Source organism: Rattus norvegicus, chromosome 8 (genome assembly GCF_021556685.1).
Source record: "Rattus norvegicus strain SHRSP/BbbUtx chromosome 8, alternate assembly SHRSP_T2T, whole genome shotgun sequence".
Taxonomy (NCBI): Eukaryota; Metazoa; Chordata; class Mammalia; order Rodentia; family Muridae; genus Rattus; species Rattus norvegicus.
Window position 1 is genome coordinate 84,293,040 of NC_141541.1, and position 18,504 is coordinate 84,311,543.

The 18,504-nt window shown below is 39.9% G+C and overlaps 1 protein-coding gene across 1 annotated transcript in view; it reads left to right on the forward strand.

The window, feature by feature from the left end:
* The window catches only part of Bmp5 (bone morphogenetic protein 5), a 122,736-nt gene that overhangs the window by 76,016 nt on the left and 28,216 nt on the right, over nucleotides 1-18,504 (forward strand). Inside the window, 1 exon segment of the mRNA NM_001108168.1 lies at nucleotides 17,826-18,020. Coding sequence (NP_001101638.1) covers nucleotides 17,826-18,020 — 195 coding nt within the window.

Sequence of the window (18,504 nt, forward strand, 5' to 3'; positions counted from 1 at the left end):
CAAAACTCAGATAAGCCCTGTCTTAAACACAAACAAAGGGGCTGCGAATATAGCTTAGCGATAGTATGTTTGCACTGCCTGAGGGCCCATGTTCTATCCTTATAAGCTATGAAATATTTTGTAAGAATTTACCAAACTTTTTCCAAAGGTGTTGTACAGTTGTACAATTCTTTATTGCCACAAATGTGGCATAAGTGCTCTCCTGAATCTGGCTGTTCTAGTAAGTGTGCATATCTTGAGGGCACTGGATGTGGACATCTCTTCACAGGCCTCTGATTGCCCTCTTTGGTATAGGGTCCACTAAGGCCCTCTTTGGTATAGGGTTCACTAAGGCCCTCTTTGGTATAGGGTCCACTAAGTCACTGCCCCGCTTTTTGCTTCTGTTTTGAGACAGAGATCCTGAACATACCTCACAGTGTCCTTCACCTTCCGATCTTCCTGTTTCCATGTCTGCAGTGCTGGGTTGCAGTATATAACACCACTCCTGGTTTACATTCTTTCCTTGTTGACTTTTAAGGAGGTTATTTTGAATTCTGAATGCTAGTCCCTGAACATTTTCTCCATGTCCGTAAGTTGTCTATCATTACCTTGACAGGAGAGGAAATTTCTTTTTAGATTTATCTATTTATTTTATATATGTGAGTACACTGTCGCTGTCTTCAGACCCACTGGAAGAGGGCAATGGATTCCATTACAGATGGTTGTGAGCCACCATGCGGTTGCTGGGATTTGAACTCAGGACCTCTGGAGGAGCAGTCAGTGCTCTTAACCGCTGAGCTATCTCTTCAGTCCATTAGAGAAATATTTATCCTAATGAAGTTCAGTTTATCAGTTCTTTCATTTTATGGATCCCACCACTCCACATTCATGTAACATACCAATAAACACTCAGGCTTGTGGTTTATCCAGTGAAAGAAATTTCACTCTGAAAGTGGTCCAACATGCAGTTTCTAAAACGGATAATCCTTCCACAAAAAGTCAACCTTGAATCTACCCTGTTCCCTCTCTCACCTTCCATCCACCCAACACCCAAGCTAAGAGGCAGACAGTGACATCCCTGGTCTTGGGATCTTGGCTACTAAGATTATGTTTGGGAAAGCAACATATCAGAAAATGTTTTCTGCAAAAATGTTGAAAAGAAAGTTCTGATTTTACTGGTTAGCATGCTTGGATATTTTTATCCCCCAAGAAGAATTGTTGTTTTGAAATCATCTTATTCTGAGCAGGATCACTGATGATATAGAATCATGATTCTAATTTTTAAAAATCTGTGTTTTGCTACGTATTCTTTTTATTACCCAATACTTGTAAACATACTGTATTTGTGGTCTGTTTTATGTATATACTTTTTTCTAATAGGAAATAGCTTATTCTTTAATTTTTGAGGTTATAATTACAATTCACCCTTCCCCTTCCTGCCTTCAAATTCTCACACACCCCTCCTCACTCTCTTTCATAGCTTCTTTCATTAACTGCTATTGCATGCATACATACTCATACATATACATATATATATGTGTGTATATATATATGCATATTTGTAAATGGATGTAAATTTGGTCAGTTAATACAATGTTACTTGTATGTATGTTTCTAAGACTGACCTTTTGGCACTGGGCAACCAATTAGTATGCTCTTCCCTAGGGAAGACCTCCCCTCCCACTCCCATCTTTCCTCAGTTGTCTGTAGATTTTGTGTAGAGTTGAGGCCTCTGGGACTGTCCCCCGTCCATAATACTCATTGGTGCCAACCTTGTTCAGTTCACATTGAGTAATCATGTTCATGAGACTTTGTGGGTGCAGCTCCTGTCATTCTTAGGAGACACAATTGTATAACAAACTCCCTGATCCTCTGGCTCATACAAGGTCTTTGCCCCTGCCCCCACCCCTTTCACTGTTGCCTGAGACTTAGGTGTGGAGGTGTTTTGCAAATGTATCCATTGTGAATAGATGTGATAGAATATATTTCAATAGTCTATTAAAACTGTGAAGTTGCTGGGAGTGGAAGTACATACCTGTAGCGACAGCATCTGGGAGGTGGAGGCAGGAAAACCAGACATTTGAAGTCATTCTCACTTGTGTATTGAGGCCAGCTGGACCATATGAGACATTGTATAAAAAAACAAAACAAAATAATTGAACAAGCCAAAAAAGGGAACATCTCTAGCTATTTTTATCATGTTCATACAATTTAACAGCTAGATTTTAAAAGCAAAGTCTTACATTTTAATTCATAATAGATTTATAATTGAATGAAGGCTATAATCCACATTTACTTGCCCAAAGTTTAGCATCACAACTCAAGAACACACAAGGAAATAGGTTTTAAAAGCAGCAATTTAAAGATAAATGTAACTTAGCACTGGTGGATTTAAAAAGCTGTTGAAAGGTACAGTTCACTATTAAAATTTATTTTATGTGTATAGGTGCTTTCTGCATTATGTCTGCCCCACAGGAATTCCTCAAGCCCATTCAGGCAAGAAGAGGTTGTTGGGTCCCCTAGACTATAGTTACAGATATTTGTGAGACGTTGGGTGCTAGAAATTGAACCTGAGTCATCTGGAAGAGCATTTAGTACTCTATACCACACTGAGCCACCTCTCCAGGTCATTTCAGCATTTTAAAGCTTTCATTTAATGAAAATGGATATGAAGGTATTCTGCTAAATCTCTATTTTGTGTTTTATTTTCCAAAAATTCAAAAAAAGTAGCTATGGAGCAACATGCTCGACAAACAGTATGTCAAGACCATCTCCCTGTGCTTCTCACGGCCCATCCTGGGCTCTTCACTATGCTCTACTGAAGCTCTGACGGGAAAATGTTTTTCACAGTAATGCCATCTCATAAACGCTGTGAAATAGTTAAACAAGATACCACATCACTGAGTTTCCTCTATTCTTTACATGATTTTAACTTCTTGATGATACCTAAGATTCCAAAGTAAATTATAAATTAACTACAGTGCTGGTGTCTGCATGCTTTACAGACAGCACACTGGGAAGAAGAAAGAAAAATTTCATCAGAGCCAGACTTTTCAGGGGTTCTGCGTTGCTGAGTTCAACCTACAGCCTGCCGCAGGTTCACAAAGTCAAGGGGGAAAATCTCAAAATGTTGACAAACAAAAAACCAACATGAGAAGTCAATAGCATGATTATTAATACTTAGAGTAGAGAATAGTGATTGGAAGCTCACATGTAACACACCCATGCAAAGGGCTATTATTCTCTCTGTAGAGTGATGTGTTCATTTCTAAGAAATAGACATTTGGGGAAATAATCTGCCTTTCTAGGACTGGTGATTTTTGAATTATAAATGTTGTTAATGTTGTCATTTACATGGTCACTGATAGACTGTGATGAGAGTTGTCATTGTTCTTCACAGTGTGGGAAGTATTTTTATAGAGAGACGTGAGAGAAAAACATAAATTACTAGCATCAAGTGGGGAAAAGATGCTACTTTAGGGTTAAAAGTGCTCTTAGAATACGACCTTGCTCTCCATCCACAATGGAGGAGCTATTTATTGACAGTGATGGCTACTGGAGAGAGTCACTTTACCCTAGGAGTGTGGCTGTTGGTAGGAAGCCCATGCCTAAGGGGGTGACATACCACCATGTATTAGCGCCACCATTGATTAGCACCAATCAAACTCAGTGGGTAAATTATAACAATTAATTACTAATAATTAATTTAGAAGGAGGACACGGTCTTAGGAGGGAGACGTGATGAGAGTATCTGAGGAGTAGTTGGAGGGATTTGCAGAAGAAAGTGGACATGATCAGGATACCTTGTACACATGTGTGAAAATTTCATAGAATAAATTATAAGTATTATTTTAAAATCTGACCACTCTTTGAGTCTTATTTTAGTGATTTTAAAAAGATGCAACCATTGCTTTGTGAGGAATAGATATGGGGATGCTTGTTAAGGAACAGATAAATTACCGGTTGCTTTTGCTTTAGCACCAGAAGTGTTAAGTTGACTGAGTACAGAAAAACTGCCTGCGAAAGTTTGCGTCTTCTTTTCCAAGAAGAATACTTGTTATCTTGCTAATTCACCTTTATGAAGGAAATGAAAGAAATGGCTTCTAAAAGCATTTCTGTTCACGTACTTGTTTGTGCTGGAGAAAGCACATTGCTGTGTAGCTCAGGCTGGCCTCAAACTGAAAACAGCTCACACGTTTTGGGTCAACCCTGAATCCTAGATCCCAGGAATGCATCCCTATATCTGGCTTTCTGGGTTTCAAGTCACTGTGTGGGCAGGAGTTAAATGTGGACACTTACTCTTCATTAGGTATTTGGTGTCTGTTCTCTTCATTTATTTTGTTTTCTCATTGTTAAAATGTTTTATTGATCTTCTACCCTCATGGTAGCAGCTTATAATCGTGTATAGAGTGTCAGATTAAGGTCAAATCTTTAACGAACTCTTCTGCTCTCCGTGATAAAAGTGTTCTGGATAAGTGAGTACAAAGTGACGCTTTCTTCAGACACTCAGTTTACCATCACGGCATTGAGTGCTTTTCCAAGACCGTTGTCACCGTGTAAACCAAACACCAAGCATTAAGCAAATCTTACGGCGGATACACGTGAACATAAATAAATTCATTTCAATTCTAAAAGCACGTCTGTATGGATACCACGACTCATCGAGAGTTTAAAGACCTTTGTTGATCCTTGCTAGTATGTGGTTTACTGCGGCTTTATTCACGTCTCCTATTCTTTTTAAGGAAAGAGTTTTCTCAGTGTAATACTTTTTTTTCTTAATATAAAAAGTCACGTAATTGGAAAGAAGACTAAAAAGAATTCATTCTTCTTATGGTTTGGTGAAAAGAATGTTTCTGCTTTCTTAAAATAAAGGAGGGCCATAAGACAAAATGCTAGCCAGTCTTTCTGGGGTATGAGAGGGATGATGTCTGCAAGGCTCATAGGACCCCAGGGGAATGGAGCTATATAAAGACAAGAGCTATTAAAAGCTAAGAGCTTTTGTGAAGATAAACTGCAATTTTTGGTCTGAGATTCATATTTTCATCAGATGAAAATTGGGGCCAAGGAAGAAGTATTTGGTGGGCTTGCCATGCGGGAGGAAGCGTCCCTCTCATTTCAGGCTGAGCTCATGGAAGGAGACGTACTTGATTTTCTACTACCACAGCTCTGCTCTCCAGACTGTAAAATATTTGAATTTGCTGAAAAGCATCCACCATGGACACAGACCTCTGGCTCTAGTCCTGTGTGTCTCAGCCTTTCTTTCCCCGGGTCTTCCTTTCCTAGGGTCTCCTGAGCTTTGGTTCTCAAGAATTGTGTTTCCGGCCACATCCCAGTTACTTGCCAATATTTCTGCTCACATGCATTAACGTCTTTTTCCAGCCCCCCCTCACATCTCAGAACGAAGGCATCAGATGCAAAGTGCTTAGTGATAGAAGTAACCTCTGGTGAAAACTCATTCCCTTTCAGGCTTCTCTGAATGTGCCCAGTCACAGAGGGAAATGACTTTCTTCAAAAGTGTTATGTTACTTGGAATTGTAACTATTTCCCTTTCAATTAAAAAATTTTAAGTTAAAATATTATTATATAATTTTCCCCCTTCCACCAAATGCTCCATGGTGATTGAGTGTATCCTTCCCTGTGTGAATGCGTGTTGTTGACACATGTTAGTCCACCAGCAAGTCGTTTCATGGAAATGGCATGACTCCCCCCAGGTCAGGCTGGTGTGGGGGATTGGGGAGAGAATGGCAAGGTCTTCCCCAGTCCAAGTATGGATACTGATGAATGGTTAACTTTTGGTTAAAAGCAGCACATGCAAAGAGTACTATCCACACAAGAACTACCACTAGAAAATTCCCTTCTTCAGCTGTGTGTCCTAAACCTGCCTCCTTGTCTAGCTGTGCATTAGAAATGCAGTAAGTTTCTGGAAGCTGGTGCATTTCTATTAGAGTATCCATCCACTCAATTTTCTTGTAAACTAGTCTGATGATTCTTCTTTGCCAGGTCAATCCCAAAGCTGTGCAGGTCTTGGCAATTCCTCCCTCCAAACTTTCTCATGTCATTTCCTTACTTCTAGAAATCAAGACTATTTTCCCCATGATTAATGTGTGTGTTTATGTGTAAATATGTAAATAAAATCTGCAGAGTCAGTTATGCATTGCTAGTATGTATACAATTTCAGGGATGACTAGTTGGTATCGGGAACCAGCTAGGGATCTGATTCCTGGGGAAGACTAACTCTCTTGCTTGCAGTAGTCTTTGGTTGCCTGCTGTTCTTTGCTGGGGCAGGCCTGGTTATGGTCTCCCCTCTTGTGATAGCATGTTCATTAGTTTTGTCTTAGTTCGGGTCTTTCCTAGGCAGCTATACTACTGTGGTATCATAGATGTAACTTTCCTATAATTTCGAGGAGACACAAACTTACTATGAATTCCTGGTCTTTTGGTTCTTATGACATTCATGCCCTTTGTCTGCAACATTCTCTGGTGTATGTGTAGTGTACTAGATGTGTCCGCTGAGCCTGGGCATCCCCAAATCAGTTGATCTCTGTGTTACTACCAGTTGTAGATTTCTGTAATGGTCTCTGTGTGATGCAAAGAGGAGATTTTTTTGATGAGAGGTAAGAGCTACCCTTACCTGAGAGTATGAGGATAATTATTTAGAGCACAGTTAGAAACTATACTGGTTTAGTAAAGGAGCAGTAACAGGTTCTCCTCTAAGATCCATAATCTTATTAACCCTGAGTAGTTGCCTAGGTTTCCACTACCAGGCAAAGTTCTTCTTTTGTGGAGGAGCTGTTGGTTACGGCCATGATATGAGTGCCACTATTGCACCTTTGAGTACATCATGGCGGTCTAGTTATCATTGTGGTTCAGAGGCATCGCAGATCGATGCTTGCAGCTTGGCAGCTTGCAGAGTACCGTCTGGTACTGTGAAAGGTAGACCTAAACCTCAGGAAGGAAGCCTTCAGTTCTGATCCGTTTCAAATCTTCTGAGTCTTACACCCTAAGTGACATCTCCAGTTATAGAAACGTAACTTCACCCTCTGGGAGGCAACCAAGGGAAATAGAAATAGCATATATTTTTGGCATCTCTTAGACTATCCTGATCAACTTGAAAGGAAGTTCCTCATGCCTGGTACTTTTGTTGATGTTAGCATAGTTCTTGTGTGGAACATTATCAGCACAAGTAGGCAGCATAACTTCATTTAAGTGATATTATATATATATATATATATATATATACATACATATATATATATTAATTTTAGGTGAATACAAAAATGATTTTCTAAGGATTTTCATCCCTCTCTCTCCCTCTCCTTCTGTGTTGATTTCCCTTCTCCCTCTCCAGTTGAAGACCCATCTCTGCATTTGCTTCCCCTCATCTCACCTAGATCTGATGAGTTCCATCTCTAGTTTCCTGCTCCATGCTCCTTTCCACTTGACTGGATTCTCTGGTCACTTCAGGTTTTATACTCACATCTCAAGCTGTGAAGCTTTGAACCATAGATGGGAGAACTCGGGGCATCTGCCTTTCCTGATCTGGGTTTCCTCTGTCAAAACCATTTTCCCAGGGAGGGACCCCCCCCTTCTCAGAGATGAAGGGGGATGGCAGAGGGGCCATGTGAAGGGGGAACTGGGAGGAGAGGGGAAGCTGTGATCAGGATGTAAGGGGAATAAATAAATACATGGGAGAGAAAAACTCCTAATTTTCAGTTCTATTCATTTGCCTGAAAACGTCATGATTTCGGTTTTCTTTATTGCTGTTGTGTATATGTGCTACGTGTATATGTATTTTCATATAATGTTCTTCTGTTGCAGGATATTTAGGTTGCTTCCATTTTCTTGGTATCATGAATAGATTAGCAATTAACACTGAGAGCAAGGGGCATACAGTAGGTTTATTCTCAGCTTCTTGAGGATTCTTTATAGTGTTCAGAGTAGCTGTACCACTTTGTATTCCTACCAGGCTTTTCTTTTTGTTTTTACCCTCCTTCTATCTTCTTTGTATTTACCCCCACCCTCTTCTTTAAGAGTCCCTTTTCTTTACTTTATAACTACTTTTGTTGTTGTGTGAGGTAGGGGCTTGCTATGCAGCACTTGCTGACGTGATATCGACTATACGGTTGACCTCAACTCATAGCACATGAGGAGGGGGTTGGTTTGGCCCCTAAAAGTCAGTACAAGACATACTCAGACACCAAATTCTCAGCACAGGGGAGATTTATTACCCTAGAGGAACAAGTCGTGGTGAGGCCTCTGGATTGAGCAAAGGCAGGCAGCAGGTGCTTTTTTTTTCCCCCTTCAGGAGTGGGTTTTTTTCCATTAAATCATTTTATTTATTTACATTCCAAAGGTTGTCCCCCTTCCCTGTCTCCCGAGTTCTTCACCCCATTCCCCACCTCTGAGAGGGTGCTCTCTCACCCACCCTCATCTCACCCCTACCAGCATCCCTCTTCCCCATGGCACCAAGGTTAGGAGAATAGGTGGAGTCTGTGCTAGGGTGAACTGGTAAATTCTGGTTGGACATGTTAACTAAATAATGAATTTTGATTGTTGGAGCATGATATTTTGTCTCAGGAATGAGTCAATGGCCAAATAAGGGAATGGACTTTGGGGACTAGCTTTAGGAATGCCGTCTACAAGTTCAGCAAACTGGAGAAGAGTAAAGGACTCAGCCTGTCAGGTTCAGGCCTGTTAAGAGAGTCCTTCCTCTTAGTCTAATCTTTCTTTCCTCCTTCCTTCCTTCCTTCCTTCTTCCTTTCTTCCTTCCTTCCTTCCTTCCTTCTTCCCTCCTTCCCTCCCTCCTTCCCTTCCTTCCTTCTTTTTCCTTCTTTCATTCTTTTTCCTTCCTTCCTTCCCTTTTTGAGATAAAGTTTCACTATATAGCGATGGCTGTCCTGGAACTCACTATGTAAAACAGGCTAGCCTTGACTTACAGAAGTCTGTCTGCCTTTATCTCTCCAGAGTGCTTGAATGAGCCATGCACCACCACACTGAACATCCAGCTGTCATATTTATTAACCACAGGCAATTTCCACCTCTTAGGACATTTCAGGGTGTCAAGACATGCTTGTCAATATTTTTGAGACTTCTGTATTATGAATATTTGAAAATATGTGTGTGCTTCTGTGACTATGTTTACATGTGTGTGTGTATGTGTGCATGTGCATGTGTGTCTGTTGCCTGTTCGGATACATGTAAAGATGACAAACAGGTAATCAGATCCCTCAGGATGGAATTACAGACATTTGTCAGCTATCCTACATGTTAAATAAGTACTGTGAGGTTCCTAACTCTGGTCCTTATGGTAACACAGAAAGAAATCTGAACCACTAAGTTACTTCTCCAGCCCCTCGAGAGGCCGTTTTACCTCACAGAGTCCTGCACCTGTTTGGCAGATTAGTCCATTCATTCCATCTTTTGCTTTTGATGTATTTGAAAATGTCACATAATTGTAAATGTATAATACATAAAGGAGAATGATTAGTTTAAAATTGCTCCTTTAAATGTTGCTCTAAAGATGATAGCCCAAAGTTTCTGGAAAGAAATTATTCTTTAACTTTACATATTAAGCAACGTTGCGAAGTAATATGAAGAACTGTTAAAAGAAATTATCTTACCTTGTGATCTAAAGTTAAAAGAAAATTTGAAATACCACTTACCTTCCAGGTTCCAGTAACATCGAAATAGTTTAAAAACTATGCTTTTTTTGGTTTGTGTTTGAATTTATGAGTAAGTGTGAATCATGTGAAAACGAGAAGCCATGTTAAGTCATGTTTGTATGTTTATATCTGGAACAAGGTCTGCATTTCTGTCATACAACTCAAGCTATGCATATTTTCATCAAAGCTGAAGTCTGTAGCTAGATTATAAGATTCATAATTTAAGGCCACACTGACTTTACATATGTATGGAATTCAAATAGATAAAATTATATCTTTTTTTCACTTTTTACTCTTCTTTATTAATATAGAAAAGAAGCCAGAGGCAGCTGAACCAGTAGTATAAAATTATATCTTGACTATAGTGCTTAGAATGCAATGTGAGCATAATTTAGTGTATATGGTAGGCAGAAAACTCTTTACTAAAAATTAAATAATAATTAAATAAAAATAACTCTTTATTTAAAATAATTTGTTTCCAAAAATGGCAAAATTCGAGTCTATTTTAGAGTTACTGAGTCAGCAGTAACAGGTGCTGTATGTCTTGCCCCAAAGAAAGGGAAGTTAATTGGTTCATATTGCATCACAGGTGTTCTGGGTTAGTCGGTCATTGGCAAATATGTTTATAGGAAGACTTAAAGAATTCATCCCAATGTCTCATAGTGTTATCAACACTTACACTCTGATAAATTCCTAAATGAATGCTTTTCAGATTGTGTATCCTCCAGGGGAACGGAGTGCACTGATTGAGAAGCACTTAGCAGTGGACTGGCCTGATTCTGCTTTCCGTCAGAATATCTTTAATAACCCTGTTTTGAAAGAATTAAAGATGTTTGACTTTATTTATTTTTTTTCCAGAAGGATTCATCCAGAAATACAAGGCAGGAAGTTTAGGATGGCTCTTTGGTAAAGTACAGTGTCTAACTTCTCTGCCACTGTAAGGCTGAAATCGCCTCAGCTGGGTTCTTGGTGAATTCGCCTTAATCCTCTGTTCTCAGAACTTACTCAAACCAGTAAGGTGCGAGTGGTCCAAGCTGAGATCTTAAATTTCCATTCTCAGTTATAAAACAAAATTTAGTAGAGTGGATTTCAGTCTCATTATTTTTCTAATAATTTCTATTTGAGGGCAAGAATGCGTCCTTTAGTAGACACCTTCATTCTGGTTTCTTTGCCCACCCTGTAATTAATAAAGCAATGAAAAAGGTCCATGTATTTGCTAACAATTTCTCCTTTCTTTTTTTCCTCACCTGAGACCTGCATAACAATTTTAAGGTGAAAAAAGGATGACTTTTTGCATACAGACATTGGGCACTCTTTATTCTACAGTCAAAAAGATAATACTAGTGCCATCATAAAATTCTAGGCTCCTATACTTTAAAAAAATTAATTACTGTGCTTCATAAACCAAGTATTTTATTAAACATCAGCTGAGTTTCTTCTTCACAAATGGCATCCCTTTTTTTCTAGAAGGCTTTGGTGAGAGCACTGGAAGGCTGCCACATTCCTCTGTGAGCCTTCAACCCTCTTAACCCCTCTCCCCTTCTTCTTCACATGTGGGAGAGCACACGTGCATCTAAACTTGGACAACTCCTTGCAACCCAGTTCTTTCCCTCCCGCTACCCTCTCATTGCATCCCTGACCCTTCCCAGCACAAAGCTTTGCTACACGGTAACTCACAAGGGAGCTATTTTCTCACTTAGCACTATCTCTTGCATTAGTACGGAAGCTACTCATGTCTTCTGATGGTTGCTCTATTAACCTAGAGAGCACCTCTGATTCTTTGAGGTCTCTGTTGACTCTGATTCTGATGCAGAAGACTATTTTAGACCTCATTCTGTTGTTGCTGCCATCCCTCTCACACTAATATGTTTTCTCTTCTGTGTCACTCTGCTAACCAGGTCCCAAAGTAGGACTACCTCCTCGTGTTTTACAGAAACTTGTGTTTAAAAGGCTTGCTGCATTTTTCTCTTCGTTTCTAGGATTAGAGATGAATTGACTGTAGTAAAGCTAGAAACAACCCTGACTTACAGACTCAAAGGCCACTTCTTCTTTACAGTCTTCAGTGCCCTCTCTAAATCGCTCCTTCCTCCCCAATCCTCTATAGAAAGTAAATGTCTTTTCATCACATAATATATCCTGATTGTGGTTTCCCCTTCCTTCACTCCCAATTCTTTCCTGTTTCCCCTCCTATCCAGATCCATCCCCTTTCTGTCTCTCATTAGAAAACAAATGGGCTTCTAAGGGATACTAATAAAATACATTAAAATAAGATAAAACAAAAACTAACGCATTGGAATGGGACAAAACCAACAAGCAGAAGTAAGAAAACCCAAGAGAAGGCACAAAAAAACAGAGACACAGTCATTTGCACACTCAGGAATCCCATAAAAACTGGAAGCCATAATGTATACGCAAATATATGCTGCAGTGTATAAAGAGGAAATATATAAAATATATAACATTCTTTCAAGAGGAAAAGCCCTGACATGACACTAAGAGACACTATGACATTTGGGGACAGGAGCCTCCGAAGATGCCCCTGAGTTTGTTTTCTATTAGCCATCTAAGGCTGGGCATGCACCTTGCATTTAAATATAGTTTGTTTTCCCTAATGAGTCTCCCTTGGAGGAAAGAGAAAATTTTATTTGCAAGTGGTTGTCAATTGGACATTGCTTCTGGGTTAAGGATAGGGACCTGTGTCTTCTCCTTTCAGCTCTAGGACCCCATCTGGTGCAGACCCCTGCAGACGCCTGCAGGCCCTGTGCACACTGCTGCTTCAGTCTCTGAATTCATTTGTAATTCGATCATGTTGACTAGAGAGCCTTGTTTCCTTGGTGGTCTCCATCCCCCTGGTTCTTACACTCTTTTTGTTTCTTCTTCTACAGGTCTCCCTGAGCTCCAAGGGAAGGGTTTGATGGAGACATCCTGTTTAGGACTGAGAGTTCCAAGGTTTCTTTCTCTGCTGTGTGGCTGTTGTTCTTTGTGTTTGTTCCCATCTGTGCAGGAGGAAGCTTCTTTGATGAGGACTGAACAAGACACTGATTTATGAGTAGAACAGAATGTCATTACGAGTCCTCCCCGGCTACTTTTTAAACAGTGGCATTTGGTTTTAAACCAGGTCCCTGCGCTCTCTAGTCTCAGGTTCTTGGTCACCCAAGCTGTATGGAGTATGGGTTTGAGCAGGGCCTTACGTCAGATATTGGCTGGTTATTTTCAGTTTTGTGCTGTCATTTCACTAACATATCTTGCATGCAGGAGACCATTGTAGATCAAAGGGTTTGTAGCTGGCTTGGTGTTTACGTTCTGTCTGTTGGAAGTGTGCAGAGTACCTTCCTGTCCTAAGAAGCTAGAACACTGGGGAGAACGCTCTGTATAGGCACCAGGTCACCTTCTCCATGTTGGCAACATCCTAAGTTGTTTGGGGGATTCCCATGGGGTCCTTTTGGCCAATAACCAAATTTGATACAACCCAATCTTGGTACTGGAAGCTTCATTTGGTGACAAAAGAGGTTCAGCTGGGGTTCTGTCTCCTGTTATTTGGTCATTTATTTAGATTGCTTTCATATATGTGTATATTTTAGGAAGCTTCTATGGTAGTAGGTTTCCATACTACCCCTCAAATGACTAATTTTTAGCTGTTTCTCCTCATATTCCCTCATCTGCCCCTTACTTCTCTACTAGATCATCCCATTCCAGCCTGTCCCAGTCATTCCTCAACTATGTATCCTATTTTCTTTTCCTAGGGAGATTTATCTGTCTTTCCTAGTCTCTTACCCTATATTAACATCGATGGTCCTATGGATTCTAGCTTGATTATCATTGATTTGACAACTAATATTCATATAGAAGCTAATACATACAGCAATTGCCCTGGTTCTGGGTTACCTCACTCAGGATGATGTTTTCTAGTTCCATCCACTGTCCGGTAACTTTCACGATTTCATATTTTTAAGGACTGAGTATTACTCCATTGTGTAAATGGACCACATTTCTTTACACATTCATTCGTTGAGGGACATGTAGCTTGTTTCCCTGGCTGGCTAATATAAATAGAGCAGCAGTGAATACAGTTGAGCAAGTGTCTGTGGTAGGATGAAGGGAACTCTGGGTATCCTCTCAAGAGTGGTGTAGCTGGATCTTGGGGTAGAGCAGTTCCTGTCTTCCTGAGGAGCCATGGATAACTGACTGTACAAGTTTGCACCCCTATCAGCAATGGGTGGATGTCCCCCTTTCTCCACATCCTCGCCCGCATGAGCTTTCTTTTGTGGTGTTGACCTTAGCCATTATTTTAGGAGTAAGAATGGAATCTCAAGTGGTTTGATTTCTATTACCATGGGGCTAAGGATAGCGAACATTTTAAAAACGTTTCTCGGCCATTTGAATATCCCCATTTAGAATTCTGTTTAAATCTCTATCCCATTTTTAAACGGTTTCATTTGTTTTCTTGCTATATAATTTGGTGAGTTATTTATATAATTTGGATATTATCCCACGACCATATACATAGTTGGTAATTATTTTTCCTCTTCTATAGGCTGTTGCTTTGTCCAAATGGATCCCTGTTTGATTGAACCTGTTAAGCTCTTGCTATTGAGTGATGCATGTGTGAGGCCTAGTGTGCCTAACTGTGGATTAGGGCTGATATCTTTACCTTGCCTATATTAACGGTCATTCAATTTCACATCCCAATTTAATTTCCATTACACATTCAATCTGTTTTCCTGTCATCGTGTCTATCTTTTCTAACTTGGAAACAACTACAAGCAAGGACAGCTTCGAAGAGCCTTGGTGACATAAAAAACACAGTTTTCCTAATTGAAAATGGTCTAGGCTTCATCTATTCCACATTTCTAATACCTAACAGATACTGCACATTTAATCATGAAACAAAACATGATGAAATATATTTTAAAATATTTTGTGCCACATACATTATCTTCTATGGCAAACCCCAAGAAAACTGTTATTTGTAACACACTTCACAATTTTCAAAACATAAATCTTTACAGTAGTATGATTTCTCTATAGCTAAATCCAAAAATACTGAGAATCTCAAGAAACTTTGCAAACCGAAGGAAGCTTGGAATGTGGAATTAAGTGCTTTTTTAATTTACAATGCCTAGTGTAATGACTAGAAAACCAGTTTTTTCGACTGTGAAATCCTTGCAGCAATCTGTTTCAGAATGAGAAAGATCATATATTAAAAATGGTCCCCGCAGTCATCAACATATACAAGTAAAGTCTAAGCTACTGTTAAATTAACACTTCGTTAAAATATCAAAGTAAAAGTTTCAACAAATACTTTTTTATGTTATATTTCAAAACAGGACAAAAAAAATGAAGAACAGATTGCCAGTTCTATTCCACGGCAGTCAAGTTTCTCGGTTTGCATTTTCTTTTCTTTTGCCGAGCTCTCTGTTGCTGGAAACTCTTAAACCGATTTCAAGGGCTACACCTGAATAAACACATTGTAAAAGTGTTTATGTATTGAAGTGGGTCAGTTCAAGGTATGGTATTTGGCTGGAACTTCTAATTTCTCTTTTTACAGCACAAGGACTGCCAGAAGGAGGAAGTCTGAGCTGAATTAATACATTTGTTACAGTGGAAGTAAAATGGAAACTGCTCTAACCACAAATCAAACTGCCTCTTTCATTTATGCCAATGATCAAGTTTTTCTAAGAAGTATATACACTCTGGCACACAGCCACCATAAGTTTGCATTTGAAAGGAAACCTCGTATGCTTATTTGTTTAAGGTTTACCGCTTGGGTTATTTGTGAGCCCTCCTCCCTGGTAGGACTGACTGCAGAGGGGCTTGGGAGGCAGATGCCCATTTTTGTTCTCATAGACGACTTTTCTCTGCTGTAGGACAATTACTGACAGTACCCCTGTTGCTTGGATTGGTGCAAACTTTCTTTTAAGAACTAGCATCGCAGCACGTGAAGGACCTCTGTGTCCCTCACGACAGCTGCATGCACTCTTGCAACACACGCTTATTTTCTGATGGTAGAAAGTCTCTCCGTACAATTCACGTGCGCAGAAAAACTGTTTATGCTGCCAAAGTACACTCTGCTAAAAACAAGGTCTTATTTTGGTCGAATGCCACGGATGCCATCTCAGGGATTTGCTTCCCTTTTCTTTATTCTATGGTTAGTTTGGTCTTGAAGTGGACCTCGTAGTGGAGGTTGCTTCATAGTCTTGGCTGAATAAATATTTTAAGAAAACATGCACATTTCTCAAGGGGCAAGCCGGAGTCAATCGTGCACATATTTCAAGCCATGTTATATATTACCCTTACAGGATTAGTAACTTCATATCTATACTAGTAACTGCAATAAGTCTGAGTAATTTCCATGTAAAGTTGCAGGAGAAAACTAAATAGTTCACCTTTTTTGGGGGTGATTTCCATGGAACTAGAAACTAATCAATGGTTTTCTTTGTGTATAGAGGTATAGAATATATATTAACTACATATATTATATACATCATCTAGTTACATAATATATAAACATATAATTTAAAGTGACAATTACTTTAAATGGGGAGCTTAGTAATAACTAACTCCTATAGTGTTTGTGAAACCATATCTAAATAATGCATAGGAAGCACCCAGCAAATTATATAGTATACTCAGAGGAAGCACTCCAAATATTGTAGTACAAATATACATATTATTGCTACTCCAAGGGGAGGCAGTTTAAGTCACCTCAGTTTCTAGAGACTAGGACATCGGTTTCTCCCTCTTTCTTTGGTGTGCAATCCCATGTACAGACTAACAAGGATCCTTAGATGTAAACTAAGTACAAATCAAGCAAACATTAATAAGCTCATGGAGAACTTTCTTCTCTGTATTGAAGAGTCACCAGACTTCATTTGAGTCTTCTGAAATCTCAGGCAACTTTCAGTTTATGGAAACTCGCTGGGAGAGGAATTTAGAAATTTCCACATTCCCGAGGCCAGCTTTCTGGCACTGACCAGGCAAGATGCAGGGCTGCTCTCCTGAGTGCCCGTCCAGCCCCTCACCTGGGCAAAGTCAGGGAACACACCCTGGTGCTGTGGGTGTAGGAGAGCTGGTAGGTTGACCAAATTCAGCTACTGCCTTGGCCTAGATCCAAGGCTTTGTTGGCCCACTCCACTGTCTACCCCATCTATGAACTGCTGAAGCATGTGAAGGGGCCTCTCCTGCAGATCCAAAGTTGCAGGATCTCCATGACACAGATTAGCAACAGGATATCCATGAGGAGTCTCAGTGAGGATCCCGTATTGGTGGTACAGCAGAAGTCAGAGGCCTTGAACCAGACCAATGACTCATTGCCATGAACATTTGCAAGATGTATGGACAAAGGCTATACTGTGTGACACAGAGACACACAACAGCATCCACAGCAAGATGTTTATCTATCTGTCTGTCTATCTGTCTGTCTGACAATTTTGTTTTCTTTTGGTGGGGAGTCTGTAAAGGTGGAGCGTGGGTATGAAGCAATGGGGCGATAAGTGAAATTTGGGTGCATGATGTGAAGAATCAGTAAAAAGTTAAAAAATTCCACATCTGTTCAAAAATATTTTACAATAAGAACGGAGTTCACAAGTTCTGTATTTCCAGAAGTCTCCCACAATGATGGGAAGAATGTTAATGGTAGAGAAAGCAGCTTTGGGAAGTTTACTGACATTGGCCAGAAGTGAGGCGGGAAAGGCTAGTGGTTATCGATTTACCTGAGAAAGGCTGAAACTGGCTGGAAAAAGTAGAAATCCCTTTCAGGCATTCAATCTTTATCACTTAGAGAAAAAAATTATAGGGCCTTTAATACAGAAAAGCCCAGAGTTGACTTTGGAAGCTGTATATGATGTGGGAATTTCTAGACTGATGGATAAGCAAGTCTATCACTTTCCTTGTACTCTGTAAAGGTGTCAGTGAACTAGGACAGTCGTGGGATGTCACCTTGTGTGCCTCTCCTCTGTGTGTTCTATGCTTTGGTGGAGGAAGAGGACAGACAAATATACCTAAGTATTTATTCAATCATAAATATTAACGTTCATGAGAATCTAACCCTGAGTTTATAAAGTCTATAGAGAAAACATTCTGATAATGCTTAAACTGTTTTCTCCTTTTTGAAATACTACAGAGCTCATTCACGCCACTGTACTCTCTTTCTCATAAACCAAATCTTTATGTATTATGTCCTAGGACGCAGCATCAATGTAAAATCTGCCGGTCTCGTGGGAAGACACGGGCCTCAGTCAAAGCAGCCGTTCATGGTGGCCTTCTTCAAGGCAAGTGAGGTTCTTCTTCGATCTGTGAGAGCAGCCAGCAAACGGAAAAACCAAAACCGCAATAAATCCAGCTCTCATCAGGACCCCTCCAGGATTCCCAGTGCTGGAGGTAAGATAGAATGAGAGTGACAGTTGTGGTCCGAGAATTATTGGGTCATATGTTGCAAGTCAAGTTGCCACAATAAATTTGCCAGCTGCATATACCTTCGTTTGGTCTATTAAATCATCTAAGTGATGTTTCTAGCATCCCCAGAATGTTTCACCAGTGAATCACTCAGTAATTCATTTAAAAATAACTATGATGTGCCTTCATGTGTTGAAAGATTCCATTCAAATTAAAATCAAGCTGGCAGTAATAAAGTTATGAAATGGCTAAGTCAACAAAGTCTAGCCAAAATGAAATGACACAGTTTGCAGGCTGACTTCCTCAAGGAATGGTGAACCAGGTGAACACAGCATACAGCTCTTTCTTTAGTGTTTAGGTGTGAATCATGTAGCTCTTTCTAGAAGCAGGAACAGGGCAGACTGTCACGTAGTCAGAATGTACTTGTTTTTCCCATAATTATCGGGCGGGCTGATATGTGGACTATCCA